Source organism: Paramormyrops kingsleyae, chromosome 4, assembly GCF_048594095.1.
Source record: "Paramormyrops kingsleyae isolate MSU_618 chromosome 4, PKINGS_0.4, whole genome shotgun sequence".
NCBI lineage: Eukaryota > Metazoa > Chordata > Actinopteri > Osteoglossiformes > Mormyridae > Paramormyrops > Paramormyrops kingsleyae.
In genome coordinates, this window is record NC_132800.1 from 48,370,011 (window position 1) to 48,389,443 (window position 19,433).

Consider the following 19,433-nt stretch of genomic DNA (forward strand, 5'->3'; position numbering starts at 1 on the left):
CAAGGCATTTTCGCCCACAGGACTGCCGCATACTGGATGTTTTTCCCTTTGCACACCATTCTTTGTAAACCCTAGAAATGGTTGTGCGTGAAAATCCCAGTAACTGAGCAGATACTGTGAAATACTCAGACCGGCCCGTCTGGCACCAACAACCATGCCACGCTCAAAATAGCTTAAATCACCTTTCTTTCCCATTCTGACATTCAGTTTGGAGTTCAGGAGATTGTCTTGACCAGGACCACACCCCTAAATGCATTGAAGCAACTGCCATGTGATTGGTTGATTAGATAATTGCATTAATGAGAAATTGAACAGGTGTTCCTAATAATCCTTTAGGTGAGTGTATGTCCCTACATTGCTCTGCCAGAGGCAGACAGAAAAAGGCATTTGCCAGGTCGACGCATGTGAACCATTTTCGTTGTGGGGTCAGATTAGTTAGGGCGACATATGGGTTCGGGACTGGAACGGTGGGGGTCTGCAGGAGGTTGTTTATGGCACGCAAGTCATGGGCCATTCGATATTTCCCCATGCCGGCTTTTTCCACCAGGAGGATAGGGCCCGTAGGAGGCCCTCTATTGTCTCGACTATCCCTTCCTCTGCCACCGGCTTGTGTGGGTGCTGTCTGAGCCAGAGGGGATCTTCCCTAGGGCGGAACTGGAACTGCACCGGGGGGCAGGAAATTTGGCCTACATCTGTAGGACTGGCGTACCACAGCGACTCTGGCAGGGAAGCCACCAGAGCCTAGGCCTGTGGGTGGTCCATCTGGACTCTGGACTGGCTGCATCAGCCATTGTCCCGAGCCCATATTCCAGGCGCCGCACCGCAGGCAAGTACCTTCCGGCAGGGTAACCACCAGTCCATCTGCAATGCACAGGATTGAAGCCCCCAGCTTCACCAACATATCCTGTCCCAGGAGGTTCAACGGAATCGAGGAAGACACCACGAAAGGGTGGAGAAAGGTCTGTCTCCCCACCGCGACCTTCACCGGCTTAGTCACTGGAAGTCTCTGTTCCTTCCCTGAGAAGCCCACAACGGTCACTGTTGAGGTAGACAGGTAATGTCGTTCAGGGACCACGTTAAGGGTGGAATACGTGGCTCCTGTGTCTACCAGAAACAGCAGTTCTTTGTCCATGACCATGAGGGACAGCATGGGGTCTGCCTCCCCTGTGTCCCGGGCCGCTCGCGGGAACCGTCACTGAGCGGAGGAGGGGTCCCAGTCCCACTCCCCTTCGCCCATCGCCGGATACTGTCCTGCCGTGGGAGCCGCCTGGGGGTTGGGGGCCATCACCTGGTTCCTAGGAGGGCCTCAACCTGCCGCGCACATTGCCTGGGAGCACTGCCAGGCAATCTCTACTCCAGTGTCCTTCTGCCCCGCACCTAAAACAGGCACCTGACGGTGGTCCCCTTTGTGGCGCGCCCCTTCCCCAGCCCCGGCCCCTGTAACCCCGGCCTAAACCGCCTCGGCCCCTTCCCCATTTCTGGCCCCACCCTCCCTGTTGGTAGGTGGGTGGCCCGTTCCAAGGGCTGGGTGGGTATATGGGTGGTCTCTCTGGGGAAACCCCCGCCACCATCTGCTTTCTCTGCCCTTTCTTTTTGGTTTCATTAGCCTTTTGCCTCGCTTCACCCACCTGCAGCTTCAACAACTGTGTCTGCAGTTCCTTGAGGTCGCTCTCTTCCTTATTTGCTTCCTCTTTTGTCCTCTGCAAATAATGCACTACGTGCCGGTCCCACACATGTAAGTCCGCTTCTGGGAGGTCTGGGTTGCCCAGTATAGCTGCCATAACTCCCTCTGGGACTCCCTCCATTACGGCCCGCCTAAACCACTCTCGCTGCACCCCTTCCTGCCCTGGATGGCACCCGGTTCGACAGGTCCAATCCTCTTTACATTTATCCAAATATTCTCTAGGGTGAACCTTAGGATCCCATGTAAACTTTGGGATGGCTGCTCCACTAGGGGCGGGGAACATCTCCCGCATGGCGTCACCTAAGCCCATCACCACCGCCATCAGACTCTGCACATGTAGTAGTCCCTGCTCTGTCTTCTATGTCCTGTAGGGAATGTTTAGTCATGCAACGGACTGCCACTGCCCGGAAATCTTCCAGTGCAAGCTTCGTGCCCTGAGCAAGTTGGTCTAACTTATCCATCCACTGTCCTCCTCCCTCGGCCGGGGGAGGCATTTTGTCTGCCAAAGCCTGCATATCTCCTATAGAAAAAGGTTTATACCTTTCCCTTCCTCTGCCTGCTCCCCGAGTTCTTCTATCTGTAAGGCCACCTCTGTCTCATCCTCATCAAGCAACCCTAATAACTGGCCCAACACCTCTACTTTCTTTTGCGTCCGACCGCTAAGGCCTAGCTCTCTCCCCGGTGAGATGGTTTTATCACATCCACCTCCCCTTATATCCTTTGCTTGTTCCGTGAATTCTCTGTTGCGAAACACTGGCTGCTCTTGTGCCCGTGCACTTTCGCATAAATCTGACATGTCTCCTCTCACTTGACTAGGGCACTCAGATCCTAGGTCCGAGTCCCTTTCTGACTCCTCCTCTGCCTTCTCGGACCAAATATGGTTAATATGGCTATTAATATGGTTAATATGAATATATGAATATGGTTAATATGGCACAAAATATGGCTAATTGCGCCGACACTCTCCTTTCCTTCTCATGCATATCTTCCTCTTTCCTCCACTCCCCTTTCTGCATTATGTTGGCTCTCGCCCTCTGGCGTGCTGCTTCATCCCTCTGACTAGTATGTTCTCTCTCCTTCTTCCACAGTACGTAGCTCCCCCAATGAGCGCCTGTCATCTACTTGGTGTAAACCTCTCCGCACATGCGCTCCCAGGCGTCAGCTACCTTCTTGTCCCTATTTTTCTCCTTGACTGCTTTCTACGGCTGCCTTTACCACCTGCATCTGTTTGGCTAACGGCTTCCATACCGCATTTTTAGGAGGCACCCATCCCCCGTCATCTATTTCCTGATCAGTCTCGTGATCCATTTCTAGGTTGAATCGGCTGTTTTGGTCTTTTATCTAACAGCCCATTTGCCTCCGAATGTGGGTTCACCCACCCACACTTGGTACACCTCCTTATTTTAGTAGAATGTCCTACTATCAAACACCACCAATACATAAAACAACAACTTCACAAGCATAAGAGCTTTGAGACTGCATTCAAACGTAGCTTGTTGCTGTGTCCCCCCTGAACAGGGCACGCCCCACGAGCTCAATCCCAGCCAAACAGGCCCGCCCTCAGGCCACCCCCCGATCCCCAGTAGTGTTAACTTGGAAGGGGGAGTTCTGTACACACAACTGAGACAACCCAGGTGGGGCTCAGCTTATCGGCCTGAGACCTGACTCGACCAAGGCCGGCAAAATAGCCTTCAGGTGCCACCCACCCTAATGAGAGTCCAAGCCAGGGCCGTTCTCAGAACTGACCCTAGGCGAGGTCCTGCTCAAAAGTTGTAATGACCGCCTGAGGTACCTGTCGGCCCTGCCTTTAATGAGTCAGCGTGTGCGGCCGGGCTGGTGCGCTTTTGGGCATCCAATTGCTGAGAACTCCCCTTCGGTTCTGACAAACTGTAAGACCGCAAGCAGTGACAGCGGAGCCACGGGCAAGTTCAACCAACAGAGAGCGAGTGGTAAGCACCCAAGACAGGAAGAGCTCACAACCTTGCTCACACACAAATCAGCACAACTGCACACAAGCTGGTGCTTTGAGACTCCCGGTCTCGGGATTCCAACCCGGTACTTTTGGGATTCTAACCCAGGGACTCCAACCCAGGATTTTGGGATTTTAACCCAGGCTGTCCCATAACAGAAAAGCTGCCCCTCTCAAGCAAGTGGGGAGAATCCACACCAATTCATCATAATAATCACGGCTACAGCGTGACGATGCCTTCAACGCCACTTCCAATTGCCTCACCCAGCAGAGGAAACGTTGGGTCCCGTCAGCAGTAAAGAGAGACTTCGGAGTGATAATCAAACGCACCATAGTTACAGTACCTATTTAAACAGTGCTATTTAAACCTTTGTTTGTTCTGACTCCATGTGAGATTGTTGCCCTGGTTTGCACTTTTGAGTGGTCTCTTGCTGATTGTTTTATTCTGGTGTTTTTGGTCTGTTTCATAATGTGATTCTGAGATTTCACCTGCTGATTTGAATTAGTTGCTCCTGTTTGTTAACTTATCTGACCACCTGAATTTTTACCTGTCTTCCCTTTTGACTTTGGCTTGGATTACCCTAATAAAACCTGCTCCACCATCTTGCAAGTAGTTTTGCCTGCCCCGTCTTGTGACACTTAGTAATATCCATGTCTTGATGCATACAATTTTGAACTTCGAGGACATGTCCAGGACATTGAATACCGAAATTTATTGAAAGATTTGTTTGTGCTACGGGCCGAGGTACTGTTTAGCCAGTGGTATGGAGATAAAATAGAGCGATATGACATGAGCTATTATGAATATAATATCATTATAAATCACTAGAACTACTGCTGTCACTACTATCTCGGTATGTGTACAAATGTTACTTCTGTTATTTCATGCTGTAACTGATATGAAAGGAGCACTGCAAAGACAAGAATTCTGGATTAATTTATCAGTTCAGTCTTTTCTGTTTAGCTTCAAATAGCATCTTTGACGATGGTATTCTATAAAAATGAACACCACTTTTTTTAGAATTTCTGTTCTGGCATCCAATGGCACAACAAGACAATTTTTCCAAGGATCTTGCATTACCTTATACTTGTTTCCACTGTTTTTTCTGCAACCACAATGCACAGACAACTGCAGTAATCATGATAATCCACTACAATTTGGTTTATGCACAGAAGCCTTGGCATAACCAACAGTTCTTAAAGGGGCAGCACCAAATTATTAAAAGAGGGCAGCATTTTACCACTTGGATACATATTGATAAACTTTAAGTATCAGCCAGCAATATCAGCCAAGATTGACACATTGAACTGCTAATTTTAATGAATATTGGCTAATGCCTGTTCACTAATATGTCATGCATCTCTAAGGCTAACATTACTTTACTAATCTAGCTACCTAAGAGTATTGACCATTGATTTCTGCTCTCCTAAACATCGCTGAGAATTCAAAAAGCTCTTATGTTTCTGTTAGATTGTACCACTGCTATTATGTGTGATGGTGTCCTTCATGAGTTTCTATCATCTAAAATTTCTATCTTCAAATTTCAACTCGGATTTAGATTGTCATCTAAACTGTAATTTATATTAATATAAAAAAATTAAAGATTCAGTAAACTGACATAGAGTTAATTTATCATGTCAAACACCCAAATTCTCCTTTAGCACATATTCTTCCCAATTCCTAAGTGTCAAAATTTTAAAAGTGATTTATGTTAAGATGGAAACAGCCCCATATATCTAAGTTGCCTGCTTAAACACACAGATGTCAGGTTGCCAGGTTGTGTGAATCTTCCTGTTCTTGTTCCAGAGCGGCTGGTGGTGATAGGTGCAGATGAGCCTATCTATGCACATGCTGGAGAGGATGTGACTCTCAGCTGCTCTGTGGACACCCATGTTAATGTGACAGAGCTTCAGGTGGAATGGAGAAAGACAGACGATGACGGTGACATCTTGGTGCTTCTGTATGCTGATGGAGAGAACAGACCAGAGTCACAGGATGGGAGATACTCTGGAAGAGCTGAATTCTTCACTGAGGAAATTTCCAAAGGAAACTTCTCAATGAACCTGAGGAAAGTCAGGACTGAAGACAAAGGAGAGTTCAGGTGTGAAGTCTACTCAGATACTGATTCTGCCAGTACAACTACCAGGATAGCAGCACTGGGTGAGTCACTAGAAGGACTAGTTTTAACATGCATCTCAGTATAGTTTTTGGTGATTATATCACATTTTCTTTCCCCTGGGGGTCATTGGTTCTGTTGCAAATGGATCTTTATGGAAATGCCATATGGTTTAATCTGCTCAGTGCATCAGTAGGAACAGTCAAATTTCATTCAATTTAAAGCTGGCCATATACTTCAAATGAATTTGACGGAATCAACATCATTTTCGCAATAAGACGACATATGATGTGTAATTACCATAGTGATCACTGTTTCAGTGCACCGCCTCTGCAGGGCTCCAGGCTGAACTTTTTAATCTGATCCCACCCACTGTTCACAATTGGCTAGTATAAATGTGATACCTTGGGGTTGATTAGTAGGACTAATTATGCAGTTTACCGGCATGCTTTACATCACATCACATGTATCTTTAAATAGTCTAAAATCTAAATTATTATGTTATTTGTGTATTTATGTTGTTAACATCAAAACAGCACTGTAAAACCTCACTAGTTAGTTCAACTCAAGCTGTTTGAGAAAACCGATTGCCTTAAATCATTTAAGTTTATGAAATCAAACAATTAAAGTAAAAATATTTTTTGTACTGAGTAAAAGTAACTTAAGTACACTGAACAAAAATATAAACGCAGCACTATTGTTTTTGCTCCCATTTTTCATGAGCTGAACTCAAACATCGGAAAATGTTTCTACATACACAAAAGACCCATTTCTCTCAAATATTGTTCACAAATCTGTCTAAATCTGTGTTAGTGAGCACTTCTCCTTTGCCAAGATAATCCATCCCACCTCACAGGTGTGGCATATCAAGGTGCTGGTTAGACAGCATCAATATTGCACAGGTGTGCCTTAGACTGCCCACAATAAAAGACCACCCTGAAATGTGCAGTTTGATCAAACAGCACAATGCCACAGATGTCGCAACCTTTGAGGGAGTGTGCAATTGACATGCTGACTGCAGGAATGTCTACCAGAGCTGTTGCCCGTGAAATGAATGTTCATTTCTCTACCATAAGCCGTCTCCAAAGGCATTTCAGAGAATTTGGCAGTACATCCAACCGGCCTCACAACCGCAGACCACATGTAACCACACCAGCCCAGGACCTTCACATCCAGCATGTTCACCTCCAGGATCGCCTGAGACCAGCCACCCGGACAGCTGCAGCAACAATCGGTTTGCATAATCAAAGAATTTCTGCACAAACTGTCATCCTCATTGGGGTCTGGACCTGACTGCAGTTCGTCGTCGTAACCGACTTGAGTGGCCAAACACTCACATTCGATGGCATTTGGCACGTTGGAGAGGCGTTCTGTTCACAGATGAGTCCCGGTTTTCACTGTTTAGGGCAGATGGCAGACAGCGCGTGTGGCGTCGTGTGGGTGAGCGGTTTGCTGATGTCAACGTTGTGGATCGAGTGGCCCATGGTGGCGGTGGGGTTCTGGTATGGGCAGGCGTATGTTATGGACAACGAACACAGATGCATTTTATTGATGGCATTTGGAATGCACAGAGGTACCGTGATGAGATCCTGAGGCCCATTGTTTTGCCATTCATCCACGACCATCACCTCATGTTGCAGCATGATAACGCACGGCCCCATATTGCAAGGATCTGTACACAATTCCTGGAAGCTGAAAACATCCCAGTTCTTGCATGGCCAGCATACTCACCAGACATGTCACCCATTGAGCATGTTTGGGATGCTCTGGATCGGCGTATACGACAGCGTGTTCCAGTTCCTGCCAATATTCAGCAACTTCGCACAGCTATTGAAGAGGAGTGGACCAACATTCCACAGGCCACAATCAACAACCTGATCAACTCTATGCGACGGAGATGTGTTGCCCTGCGTGAGGCAAATGGTGGCCACACCAGATACTGACTGGTTTTATGCCCCCCCCCATAAAGCGAAACTGTGCACATTTCAGGGTGGCCTTTTATTGTGGGCAGTCTAAGGCACACCTGTGCAATATTGATGCTGTCTAATCAGCACCTTGATATGCCACACCTGTGAGGTGAGATGGATTGTCTTAGCAAAGGAGAAGTGCTCACTAACACAGATTTGTGAAAAATATTTGAGAGAAATGGGACTTTTGTGTATGTAGAAAAATTTTCCGATGTTTGAGTTCAGCTCATGAAAAATGGGAGCAAAAACAAGAGTGTTGCGTTTATATTTTTGTTCAGTGTATTCAGGGTCGTGGGGGCAGCAGTCTCAGCAGGGAAGCCCAGACTTCCCTCTCCCCGGCCACTTCATCCAGCTCCTCTGGGGGAATTCTGAGGCGTTCCCAGGCCAGGCGAGAGACATAGTCCCTCCAGCGTGTCCTGGGTCTTCCCCGGGGCCTTCTCCCAATGGGACATGCCCGGAACACCTCACCAGGGAGGTGTCCAGGAGGCATCCTAAGCAGATGCCCAATTAAGCCACCTCATCTGGCTCCTCTCAATGCGGAGGAGCAGCGAGTCCCTCCCGAATGACCGAGCTCCTTACCCTATCTCTAAGGGAGAGCCCAGCCACCCTGAGGAGAAAACTCATTTCGGCAGCTTGCACTCATGATCTCGTTCTTTCGGTCACTACCCACGGCTCGTGACCATAGGTGAGGGTAGGAACGTAGATCGACTGGTAAATCGAGAGCTTTGCCTTTTGGCTCAGCTCCTTCTTCACCATGACAGACCGATGCAGCGCCCGCATCACTGCTGACGCCGCACCGATCTGCCTGTTAATCTCCCACTCCATCCTTCCCTCACTCGTGAACAAGACCCTGAGATACTTAAACTCCTCCACTTGGGGAAAGACCCAGAGAGAGCACTCCGCCCTTTTCTGGCTGAGGATCATGGTCTCGGATTTGGAGGTACTGATTTTCATTCCAGCCGCTTCACACTCGGCTGCGAACTGCTCCAGTGAGAGCCAAAGGTCATGGTCTGATGAGGCCAACAGAACCACATCATCTGCAAAAAGCAGAGACCTAATCCTGAGGTCACCAAACCGGACACCCTCAATGCCCTGGCAGCGCCTAGAAATTCTGTCCATAAAGGTTATGAACAGAATCGGTGATAAAGGGCAGCCCTGGCGGAGTCCAACCCTCACCGGGAATGAGTCCAACTTACTGACGGCAATGCGGACCAAGCTCTGACACCGGTTTTACAGGGTCTACCAGGTCTGACCAGCTTCCTCCCCCACCAGCGGAGCCAACCCACCACCAGGTGGTGACCGGTTGACAGCTCCGCCCCTCTCCTCACCCGAGTGTTCAAGACATGCAGCAGCATGTCCGATGACACGACCACATAGTCGATCATCAAACTGCAGCCTAGGGTGTCCTGGTGCCAAGTGCACATATGGACACCCTTATGCTTGAATATGGTGTAGGGCTGGGCGATATCAAATCGCGATTAAATCGCGCATGCGCAATAATCACTAGGGCTTTGGATGACAGGCGCAACATTTGGTGGTGCGCCAGCTTTTCTGTGCTATACGGACATTTATTTACGCCCACAATATAAGCAGCTTAGTATGGCTAAATTATTAATGAGGCTTTGTATCAGAGCATGTGAGCGGAGTGGAGCTCACGAGGCTGTTGGCTCCGCCCGCTTCTCCGCTCTGATTCGCACAAAGCCGCTCCGCTCAACACCGATCCTCACTCCACTAAAATTTCCTCCCGCTCCAGTCATATCGCTTCACGCTCGCTCCAATTTAAAAGAGGGACAAATATTCTGCATGCCTAACAAATGACACCTTAAACCGAAGCCTTATATCCTAGAAATATGAGCAACGGCAACATTGCCACTCAGAAAATATTTATTTTTAAGCAACATATAGGCAACAACGGACAGGTTTGGCAATGGCATTCCACACAAAAATAGGCTTAACAATAAAGGAATCAGTGGGCTTAATAGCCTAAAGAATATACAGGCTAAGCATCCACGTTTTAAATTCCTCAATTTTTTTCTGTTGATGCTGCTGCTGCGTCTCTATTAAATAAAATTTCACTGACAGCGTTACGTGAAATTTAAAAAATCAGTTTTTCCTGTTTAAATTTCTTAGCTTCTCACAACTTCCTTCCTTCTACTCTGCTGAACTTTACATTGGATTTCATGTTACCTGTCACTTCATTACTGTCTGCTAACTTCTAAAATCCTACAATTAGTCACTAGGGGGCGCTGCCTCTGCTGTTGTAAAATATATCTTTATTGCATCACAATGATCTCCCTTTTAGGGCTTTGCTTGCTTCCGCCTGTTCGCGTACACTGTAAAAAAAAATCTATTGTAAAATGTCAGTTAAAAGTCTGGCATGTCCTGAAGACCAATAGTGCTGATGTATATTTGCATAGCGTGACAGGGTACTGCCTTTATTTAAACTTTTAACCATGGTGGTGTTGAATAGGGCAACAGTATAAATTCCCCAGCCACGGTACAAAACAATTTCTGCCACAGCGGTGTATTTTTGTAGAATCTTGTTGTCATAAAGACTTGTGAAGATAATAATTAATGGGAAAGTCTTCTCAATTTGTTTTTTTTTTAAGATTTACAATTACATTCTAGTTGTGACAACTTTTAACCTAGTTGTGGCTACTCAGTTAATTTAAAGAAACTCATTGCCTTGAACCTTACACAGCAAATGTGCCATTGTTAAATTAACACTGCATGGTGTTTAAATGGGTCCATATCAAGTGTTACTTTTAACACTTTACATTGTGCAGTGAGTCTTGTTTTTACAGTGTTAATCTTTATTAACTCTAATAGTGTTCAATTTACACCATTGGGTGTTGTCAATGAGTCTCCACCTCCACATATCTGTCCCAGTTTAATATACGCTTAAGAAGTCATGAGGATCAGAAGAGCTGTCCCAGATTTACCCACCATAATGAGAAAGACTCTGACCAAAATGCACCTTACAACTTTTTCTTGACTTGCGTTGAAGTTTTGTTGACTTAGTTCTGATTGATCTTGAAGCTTAGGGATCTGTGGTTCTGGTGTGTTTTTTTTCGGGTATGTAGTTTTATAAGATGATGATGTCAAGTTAAAAGAAAACTTTCTGGAGATGTACAGCACTCGTCCCCTGAGTGGTTTACATTTTAATGGTGTGGGGGTGTGTTTGATTGCCAGTTCTGCCCTGGGATGATTAACATATGTCTGTAAAAGTGTTAGGGCAGTTGCAATGCCCTTTTCTGTGCAGCTCCTGGTACCACCCACTCCCCTGTAGACCAATGGTGCTGGATGTACACTCACCTAAAGGATTATTAGGAACACCATACTAATACGGTGTTTGACCCCCTTTCGCCTTCAGAACTGCCTTAATTCTATGTGGCATTGATTCAACAAGGTGCTGAAAGCATTCTTTAGAAATGTTGGCCCATATTGATAGGATAGCATCTTGCAGTTGATGGAGATTTGTGGGATGCACATCTAGGGCATGAAGCTGCCGTTCCACCACATCCCAAAGATGCTCTATTGGGTTGAGATCTGGTGACTGTGGGAGCCATTTTAGTACAATGAACTCATTGTCATGTTCAAGAAACCAATTTGAAATGATTCGAGCTTTGTGACATGGTGCATTATCCTGCTGGAAGTAGCCATCAGAGGATGGGTACATGGTGGTCATAAAGGGATGGACATGGTCAGAAACAATGCTCAGGTAGGCTGTGGCATTTAAACGATGCCCAATTGGCACTAAGGGGCCTAAAGTGTGCCAAGAAAACATCCCCCACACCATTACACCACCACCACCAGCCTGCACAGTGGTAACAAGGCATGATGGATCCATGTTCTCATTCTGTTTACACCAAATTCTGACTCTACCATTTGAATGTCTCAACAGAAATCGAGACTCATCAGACCAGGCATCATTTTTCCAGTCTTCAACTGTCCAATTTTGGTGAGCTTGTGCAAATTGTAGCCTCTTTTTCCTATTTGTAGTGGAGATGAGTGGTACCCGGTGGGGTCTTCTGCTGTTGTAGCCCATCCGCATCAAGGTTGTGCGTGTTGTGGCTTCACAAATGCTTTGCTGCATACCTCGGTTGTAACGAGTGGTTATTTCAGTCAAAGTTGCTCTTCTACAGGGTTCGAATTACGGGGGAGCTAAGGAGAGCTCGGCTCCCCTGAAAAGGACCTGGGCTCCCCTGAAAGCCTACTTTGAGACATTTAGGGGGAGCTCTAAAACACTCCATTTTTTGTGTCGCATATAGATTTTGATTTTCTGTACATTAAGGTTCCTGAAATAAATGATGATATTAAAAATGTGTCAATGTTGTGTGTTTATTCGCTCATTACATTACTATTTCCGAACACTATTTTCCGCTGTCTCCTGCTGTGACCATCCATGCGTGGCGGCGCTGCACTGAAATTACCGTATTTTTCGGACCATAAGACGCACTTTTTTTCCCCCAGAAGTGGGGGGAAAACGTCCCTGCGTCTTATGGTCCGAATATTGCTCTCCTCACGTGCTTTAACCTTCTGGGTTCGAGTGCATTGTACAGCGTACTTTTCACATCTATTTCAGTTTAGATCTCACTGAAATCTTAATGTAGAATAATGAAAAAACGCTGGCTTCTGTCTTATCAAAATTACGTTAAATAAAAAAATAAATAAAAAAAATCAAACCATGTCACCTTACTTTGTTTTACCTGCATCGGGGGCGTGTAGTACCGCTGTCACCCGAAGATCGCTATTCACATTCTAAATAGCCGCATTAGCGCGTATTCAAATTGCATTCGCATGGTAATTTGCTGAACAATGCAGCGGTGAAACGCGATCCAGATACATCCCCATCAGCGCCATAAAAGGGGGGAGGGATGTGGCCAGGTAAGGATGGTTGACATAAAATATTTTAGGACACTATTTGGTTCAGAATTTTTTTTTTCTTCATTTCCCTCCTCTAAAACTAGGTGCGTCTTATGGTCCGGTGCGTCTTATGGTAAACAAACTGTAAACCTATTGTTTTAAATGCCCGAACATGCACCAAAAGCGTTAAAGTCAGTCAGGGAGGATCGGTAAATACGGCTCCCCCGAAAGCCACTTTGTAATTCGAACCCTATTCTTCTATCAGCTTGAATCAGTCGGCCCATTCTCCTCTGACCTCTAGCATCAACAAGGCATTTTCGCCCACAGGACTGCCGCATACTGGATGTTTTTCCCTTTGCACATCATTCTTTGTAAACCCTAGAAATGGTTGTGCGTGAAAATCCCAGTAACTGAGCAGATTGTGAAATACTCAGACCGGCCCGTCTGGCACCAACAAACATGCCACGCTCAAAATTGCTTACAGTTTTTTCCAATTGCTAAAGCACAATTTTGACAACAAGGCTCATTTTTGCAAATCATTTAGCACAATTCACAAAACACCTCACCCAAAGAGCAAAACACCTCACATATCCTGCAAAATGAAGCTCTCTAGTCAAAACTATATAAACACTTATGAAAACCAAACTTTTGCCCCAAATAGTAAACATTTCTTTCCCATGCCTAAATTTTTCCTCCAACCAACCAAACACCACTATGTAAAATCCAAAACACTTTTATCTCTTTAGGGACTGTCAGAACTGCAAATGCTGAGAATTGGACACAGAGACATATGTGCAGAAATAAATTCGGTTCCAACAAATCATTTATTTAGCTACAATTTGCAACAGAAAAACCAACAAAAGCCATATTACTGTACAATTCAGCAAAATCTAAACCTTTGGAGAACAGAATGAGAAACGTGCAAACGAAAAAACAAATGAAAAACGAAACAAGATTATGCAGCGTCATGTCTTCTCAGTGGATCTGGCCACAGCACCTCATCCACTTCACATGCGACATCTTCCCTTGCTAGACAGCGAGGAAAGAAGCGTCGGGAGTGTCTTGTCATCCCTGGATGGCTCCTATGTCAATTTCCTCACATGCCTCCTCCATTGCTTGTAGAAGCCCCTCATGCACATGGGGTTGATGATCATAGACCTTCCAATGCCATGCTGAAAAGAACTCTTCTATTGGGTTCAGAAATGGAGAATAAGGGGGAAGGTAAAGCACTATATAATGTGGGTTGTTGGCAAACCAATTTTGCACCATGGCTGCACGATGAAAAGCCACATTGTCCCACACTACAACATATTTGTGCTGTTGCCCTTCATCATCTGTGTGGTTTGCCTGTTCTACGATGTCTCTCAATCTGTCCAGAAATGTCAGGATCAACCCTGTGTTGTATGGACCAAGAATGGCATGGTGGTATAGAACTCCATGACCTGGCAGCACACATTGTGATGTTTCCCCCACATACGCCAGGAACATTCACAATAGCTCTGTGACCTATTATGTTTCTTCCCCTTCTGGTTCTGGTAAGGTTGAAGCCAGCCTCATCAATAAAAATGAACTCATGTGGGATCACATTTGAATCCATTTCCAGCACTGTCTGAAAACAAAAAAGATTACATAAGCAGTGGTTTAGGTTTATGTTTAGTACTGGAGAAATGCAGCATTATATGTAGTGTCCTGTAGTCTAATAGTTACCTGCACATAATTGTGCCTCAGTTCTTTGACTCTTTCGGAGTTCCTCTCAAAAGGCACCCGGTATATCTGTTTCATTCGTACCTGGTGTCGCTGGAGAACACGAGCAAGGGTAGACAAGGCAACTTGCCTAATGTTGCCAAAAACTGTGTCGTCCCTCACGATGTGGCTTTGAATTTCCCTAAGTCTTATGGCATTATTGACCAAAACCATGTTTATGATCTCTACCTCCTGTGCCTCTGTGAACATCCGACCTCTTCCACCACGTCCTACTTGTCTCTCAGTCCTTAGAGAAGACAACAATGTATATATTGGTATGCAGCCTCTCTTGTTTATAATGAAGATTATGCAGTAGTATTGTACAAGTAAAGAACACATACACGTATACTGTAAATATAGAATGAAGTATTAGCCTACTCTATATACAATATACATAGATACTTTGAATTGCTGTATATATACAGAGTGGGTGTTACAGAACATACCTGTTCTCAAGCCGAAATGTACAGATGACAGAAGCAACAGTAAATTGACTCAGGTTGGGTTGGACTCTCTGTCCAGCCTCTCTCATTGTCAATCCATGATTTATAACATGGTCAACTAATGTTGCCCGAATTTCATTGGAAAGTGCTTGTTTTCTTTGTCTTTGTCCACTTTCACCTCTCTGTGCACCCCTACCTCTATCTCTTCCTCTTCCTCCACCTCTTACGTGTCCTCTACCTCTAACGTCTCTTCCTCTCCCTCCGGCTTCCATTGTTCTTTAGTGTTGGTAAATCTGTGGAGTTGTATAGTTCTCACATTCTGATTGCTGAGTTAACTAATAAGCAGTCAGGTGCTTGACCAGGTGACGTTTGTGTTAGCATAATGGGCACATGGGTGTGGCTTTCTGAATGGGTGTGTTTGGAAATGGCTAAAAGTGTCTTGGTGTCAGATTCCTGTGTTTTCTGTAGGAAAGTGTGTGCACTCTAATGCAAAAGAAGTCAAGTTAATTGCTTATTGTGTTAAAAGGTGTGATTTGTGTTTTGAATATAACAAATGTGAGGAGAGATTTTGCTCTCTGAGTGTCAGTTTTTGCAGTTGAGCTTTACATTAGATTTTAGTGTGTTAGCAATTGGAAAAAACTGTAAATCACCTTTCGTTCCCATTCTGACATTCAGTTTGGAGATTGCCTTGACCAGGACCACACCCCTAAATGCATTGAAGCAACTGCCATGTGATTGGTTGATTAGATAATTGCATTAATGAGAAATTGAACAGGTGTTTCTAATAATCCTTTAGGTCAGTGTATATTTGCATAGCATGACAGAGTACAGTTTTTGACTTAACAGTTTTTGTTTTTTAATCCACCATTGTTTGCACTACCCATTATATCTGCTTTAGTGGAAATACACTCCTTCACCCATTGAGATAGCTCTCACCTTTTTTCAGCCCTGCTATATAATTATGTTATGCAGTTTAACACAGTCTAGCTTCTTTACCTCTGTTGGGTGACTGGTGCCATACTCTTCACTCACTTTGTTGCATTCATGCTTTAATAAACACAACTATAAGAAAAGTTGTTCAATATTTTCTAATTTACATGAGCACAGTTCTTTGGTTATCAAGAGCTAAACTAAAATAAAACTTGCATAAAAAGAGAAAAGGCTATGTTGGTCTGAGTCTTTCTTATTATGGTGGGTTAGTAAAACACAGCAGCTGAATGCCCAAATGAGAGTACATTAAAATGGGATGGATATGGGCCACCCATTTTGTACTTGTGTGCCACCCATATGGGCTTGCAATTTGGGAAGAGATGGAGAAATTGCTGTTATGGCAACAGATCCAGTACCTGTGTCATTCCGAAAACTGTTCAAGCAAAATAATGGACACATGCAAAGCTGGAAAATGCAACAAAACTTCTTTATCTATAAACATAAATAAAATCCAGTTCACAATATCTTTTTAAACAAAAAAAAGGAGTCACAGGCTGTATTAGCAGTCAAGAAACTGTTTTGCTCCACACACAAATACTTTCCCTCCGTCCACTTACTTCTCTTCTTAAAAAACAAATCAATACTGCACGTGACTATGGGCCCCTTTTATGTACAAAAAAATCATACCAAAATGATCAATATAGGGGTCTTAATTTAAACATAAATGTTAACTGAACCACTATAACAAATTCTAAGAAGTACATATTCACCCTTAAGTATACAAAATAAAATCAATATCAACTTTTAGTCATTGCATACAAGTTATATAAAATGCAATTATCAGCTATGGCTCTAACAATTGTCTTAACACTCTGTGTTGTAAATTGAACACTATAAGAGTTAATAAATATTAACACTGTAAAAACAACACTCACTGCACACTGTAAAGTGGTAAAGGTAACACTGAATGGTGTGACGCATATAAACACCATGCAGTGTTAATTTGTCACTGGCACATTTGCTGTGCAGAACGTGTGCCTTATATTTAGAACGTGCCCCAGTAAAATGGGTCTGGCCACGCCGATGATCCAGCATGACTTCACATCAGACCGAAATACATAAGTGTCTGATTTTTTGCACAATTTTTCACAACATTGCAATTTGTTTTCCCCACACGCAGACTCCACCCACATCACACAACGTCCACGCCAACTGTGTGTTGATTATGTGTGGGTTTACTAATCAGTTAAATAATTACAGACAAGACTATTAAATTAATATAATTTTAAAGGAGCATAATTATTTGGACTGATTGTTTTTGTAGTGATCATGAAGTCAACTCAGAGGAAATGAATTACTGCAACAAACTGGAATTATATCACCCCAACTTAAAAATCTAAGTACACTCCAACTCCACTCTTACTACTCCAGCAATAAATTTTTTAGTTAAGTCAAATTAGTGGAAATAAGTGAATCCGACTTTTAGGCAAAATTAAGTTATATTAACTTACTTCTATTATTAAGAAGTGCTGTTAGGTTTTACAGTGTGTGTAATGTTGTGTAATGACATTGGATGCATATGATTTGCTAGCGTGTAACTTTAAAATTTTCTGTGCTGCTTCTAGTAATAATCCAGTAGTGGCTGTTAATAAAGACAGCAGCTTTCATTTTGCAAGAGCTTAATTATTTATTTATTTATTTAATCAAAATGACTTGTGCACTTGCTACAATATGTTTATTTGCTCTTTGTATGTGGGTCTGCTGCATTGAAAACATTCTGCACCCTCTAAGGTGACATAGAACAAACAAGGTGTCGGCGTCTTCTTAAGTATCTGACAAGTTGTTCGCGTCGACCTGTTAGATTTAATTTTGTATGGATGTCATTTGGAGTATGCAGCCACCTTAAAAGGCACAAAATGCATTAAATGAATGAATGAATATTTGTTTCAGGCTTCACTTTTGTTGGAATTTTCCAACTTTAGAAAATGTTTAATGGAATGTAATTCTGTTTTTTAATTTTTTAGGTTTTTCATCCCTGCATTGGCTGATTCTGGGGCTGTGCATCGCTGTCACACCTGTAGTCCTACTTACTGGTGCTTTATCGGTCAGGCATTTAATAAGGGAAGGTAAGCATCTGCTCTGTCATTTCTAGTAATTTTGATGACATCAGTAGATCCCGGTTATCCTGTAGAGGGCATCTCAGCAGTCATGGGGCATCAGGCAGGACTGTATCTACACAGGGTGCCTGTCCATTGCAGGGCTTAACTGTGATGTAATTAACATACTTTGATTCTATGTCTCTGGTAACAAACACATATGTGTGAATATGAATCATTTCAGAAAGTACTATAAACCACTGCAAACTAAAACAATGAACCAAAGCTGATGTCCTCATTGAAATTATACTAAAATAAAGCAGGAGTTGCATCTGGTGAGACTGACAGTCTGTACTGGGTGTCTGTAGGTGAGCATGCAGCAGAATGACCATTTGAGAATGGCTGTAGCTCATTAAACTTTGCATAAATTGTTAGCTTATGTTAAAGAGCATGTAGTTAAATTTGGTTCTGCTTTCTCTCCATAGATAAAAGCAAACAGGCTCTGTTGAGTCACTGTTCACATGTCACAGTTCCATCAATCATGGTTTCCGCTGCAATCATTCTGTGGGGTGTAACTGAAGGTGAGCCAATTGAATATGGTTTAAAGAAGCTTTACAAAGAGACAGATTTTATTGTTTTTGTTGTTCAGGCAGTAAGAAATAAACAGCAGCAGCATAATTAGCAGTCTGCTGGGGATTAATTATGTTAATTAATTATATTAATAAATTTATATTAATTATAAATTAGAGACTGATATTTGAGGCTGATACTTTGTAATTTATACTGTGGTGATTCACTTTTAAGTTGTCTAATCTTTCTTCATAAATAAACGTATAGTTTGATATATATTTCCTAAAAGATCACTTTTATTGACAATGTGAGTCTGTTTAGGATCATGCAGATTTTATTTGCATCTACTTGAACATTTCTGGAGCTTTTCTGGATTATCTGCAAGAAAAGGGAGTAGGGCTAGGCGATATCATATCGAGATTAAATTGCGCATGCGCAATAATCACTAGGGCTTCTTTTGGCCGTACGCCAGCTTTTATGTGCTATACGGACATTTATTTACGCCCACAATTTAAGCAGCTTAGTATGGCTAAATTATTAATGAGGCTTTGTATGAGAGCATGTGAGCGGAGCGGAGCTCACGAGGCTATTGGCTCCGCCCACTTCTCTGCTCTAATTCGCACTAAGCCGTTCTGCTCAACACCGCTCCTCACTCCACTAAAATTTCCTCCCGCTCCAGTCAAATTGCTCCATGCTAGCTCCAATTTAAAAGAGGGACAAATAATCTGCATGCCTAACAAATGTCACCTTAAACCGAAGCCTTGTATCAAAAAGAAATATGAGCAACGGCAACATTGCCACTCAGAAAATATTTATTTTTAAGCAACATATAGGCAACAACGGACAGGTTTGGCAATGGCATTCCACACAGAATAGGCTTAAAAATAAAGGAATCAGTAGGCTTAATAGCCTAAAAAATACACAGGCTAAGCATCCACGTTTTAAATTCCTAAATTTTTTTCTGTTGATGCAGCACGTCTCTAAAATAAAATTTCACTGACAGCGTTACGTGAAATTTTAAAAAAATCCTATTAGACCTACTTTGAAT

The 19,433-nt window shown here is 43.6% G+C and overlaps 1 protein-coding gene across 6 annotated transcripts in view; it reads left to right on the forward strand.

Annotated features, from left to right (window-relative positions):
- Nucleotides 1-19,433, forward strand: part of LOC111833396 (uncharacterized) — a 114,177-nt gene that overhangs the window by 19,942 nt on the left and 74,802 nt on the right. For all 6 annotated transcript variants that reach the window (XM_072711527.1, XM_072711529.1, XM_072711528.1 and 3 more), the window contains 3 exons: nt 5,461-5,814; nt 17,744-17,845; nt 18,301-18,396. In XM_072711527.1, coding sequence (XP_072567628.1) covers nt 5,461-5,814; nt 17,744-17,845; nt 18,301-18,396 — 552 coding nt within the window. The remainder of the gene's footprint in view (nt 1-5,460; nt 5,815-17,743; nt 17,846-18,300; nt 18,397-19,433) is intronic.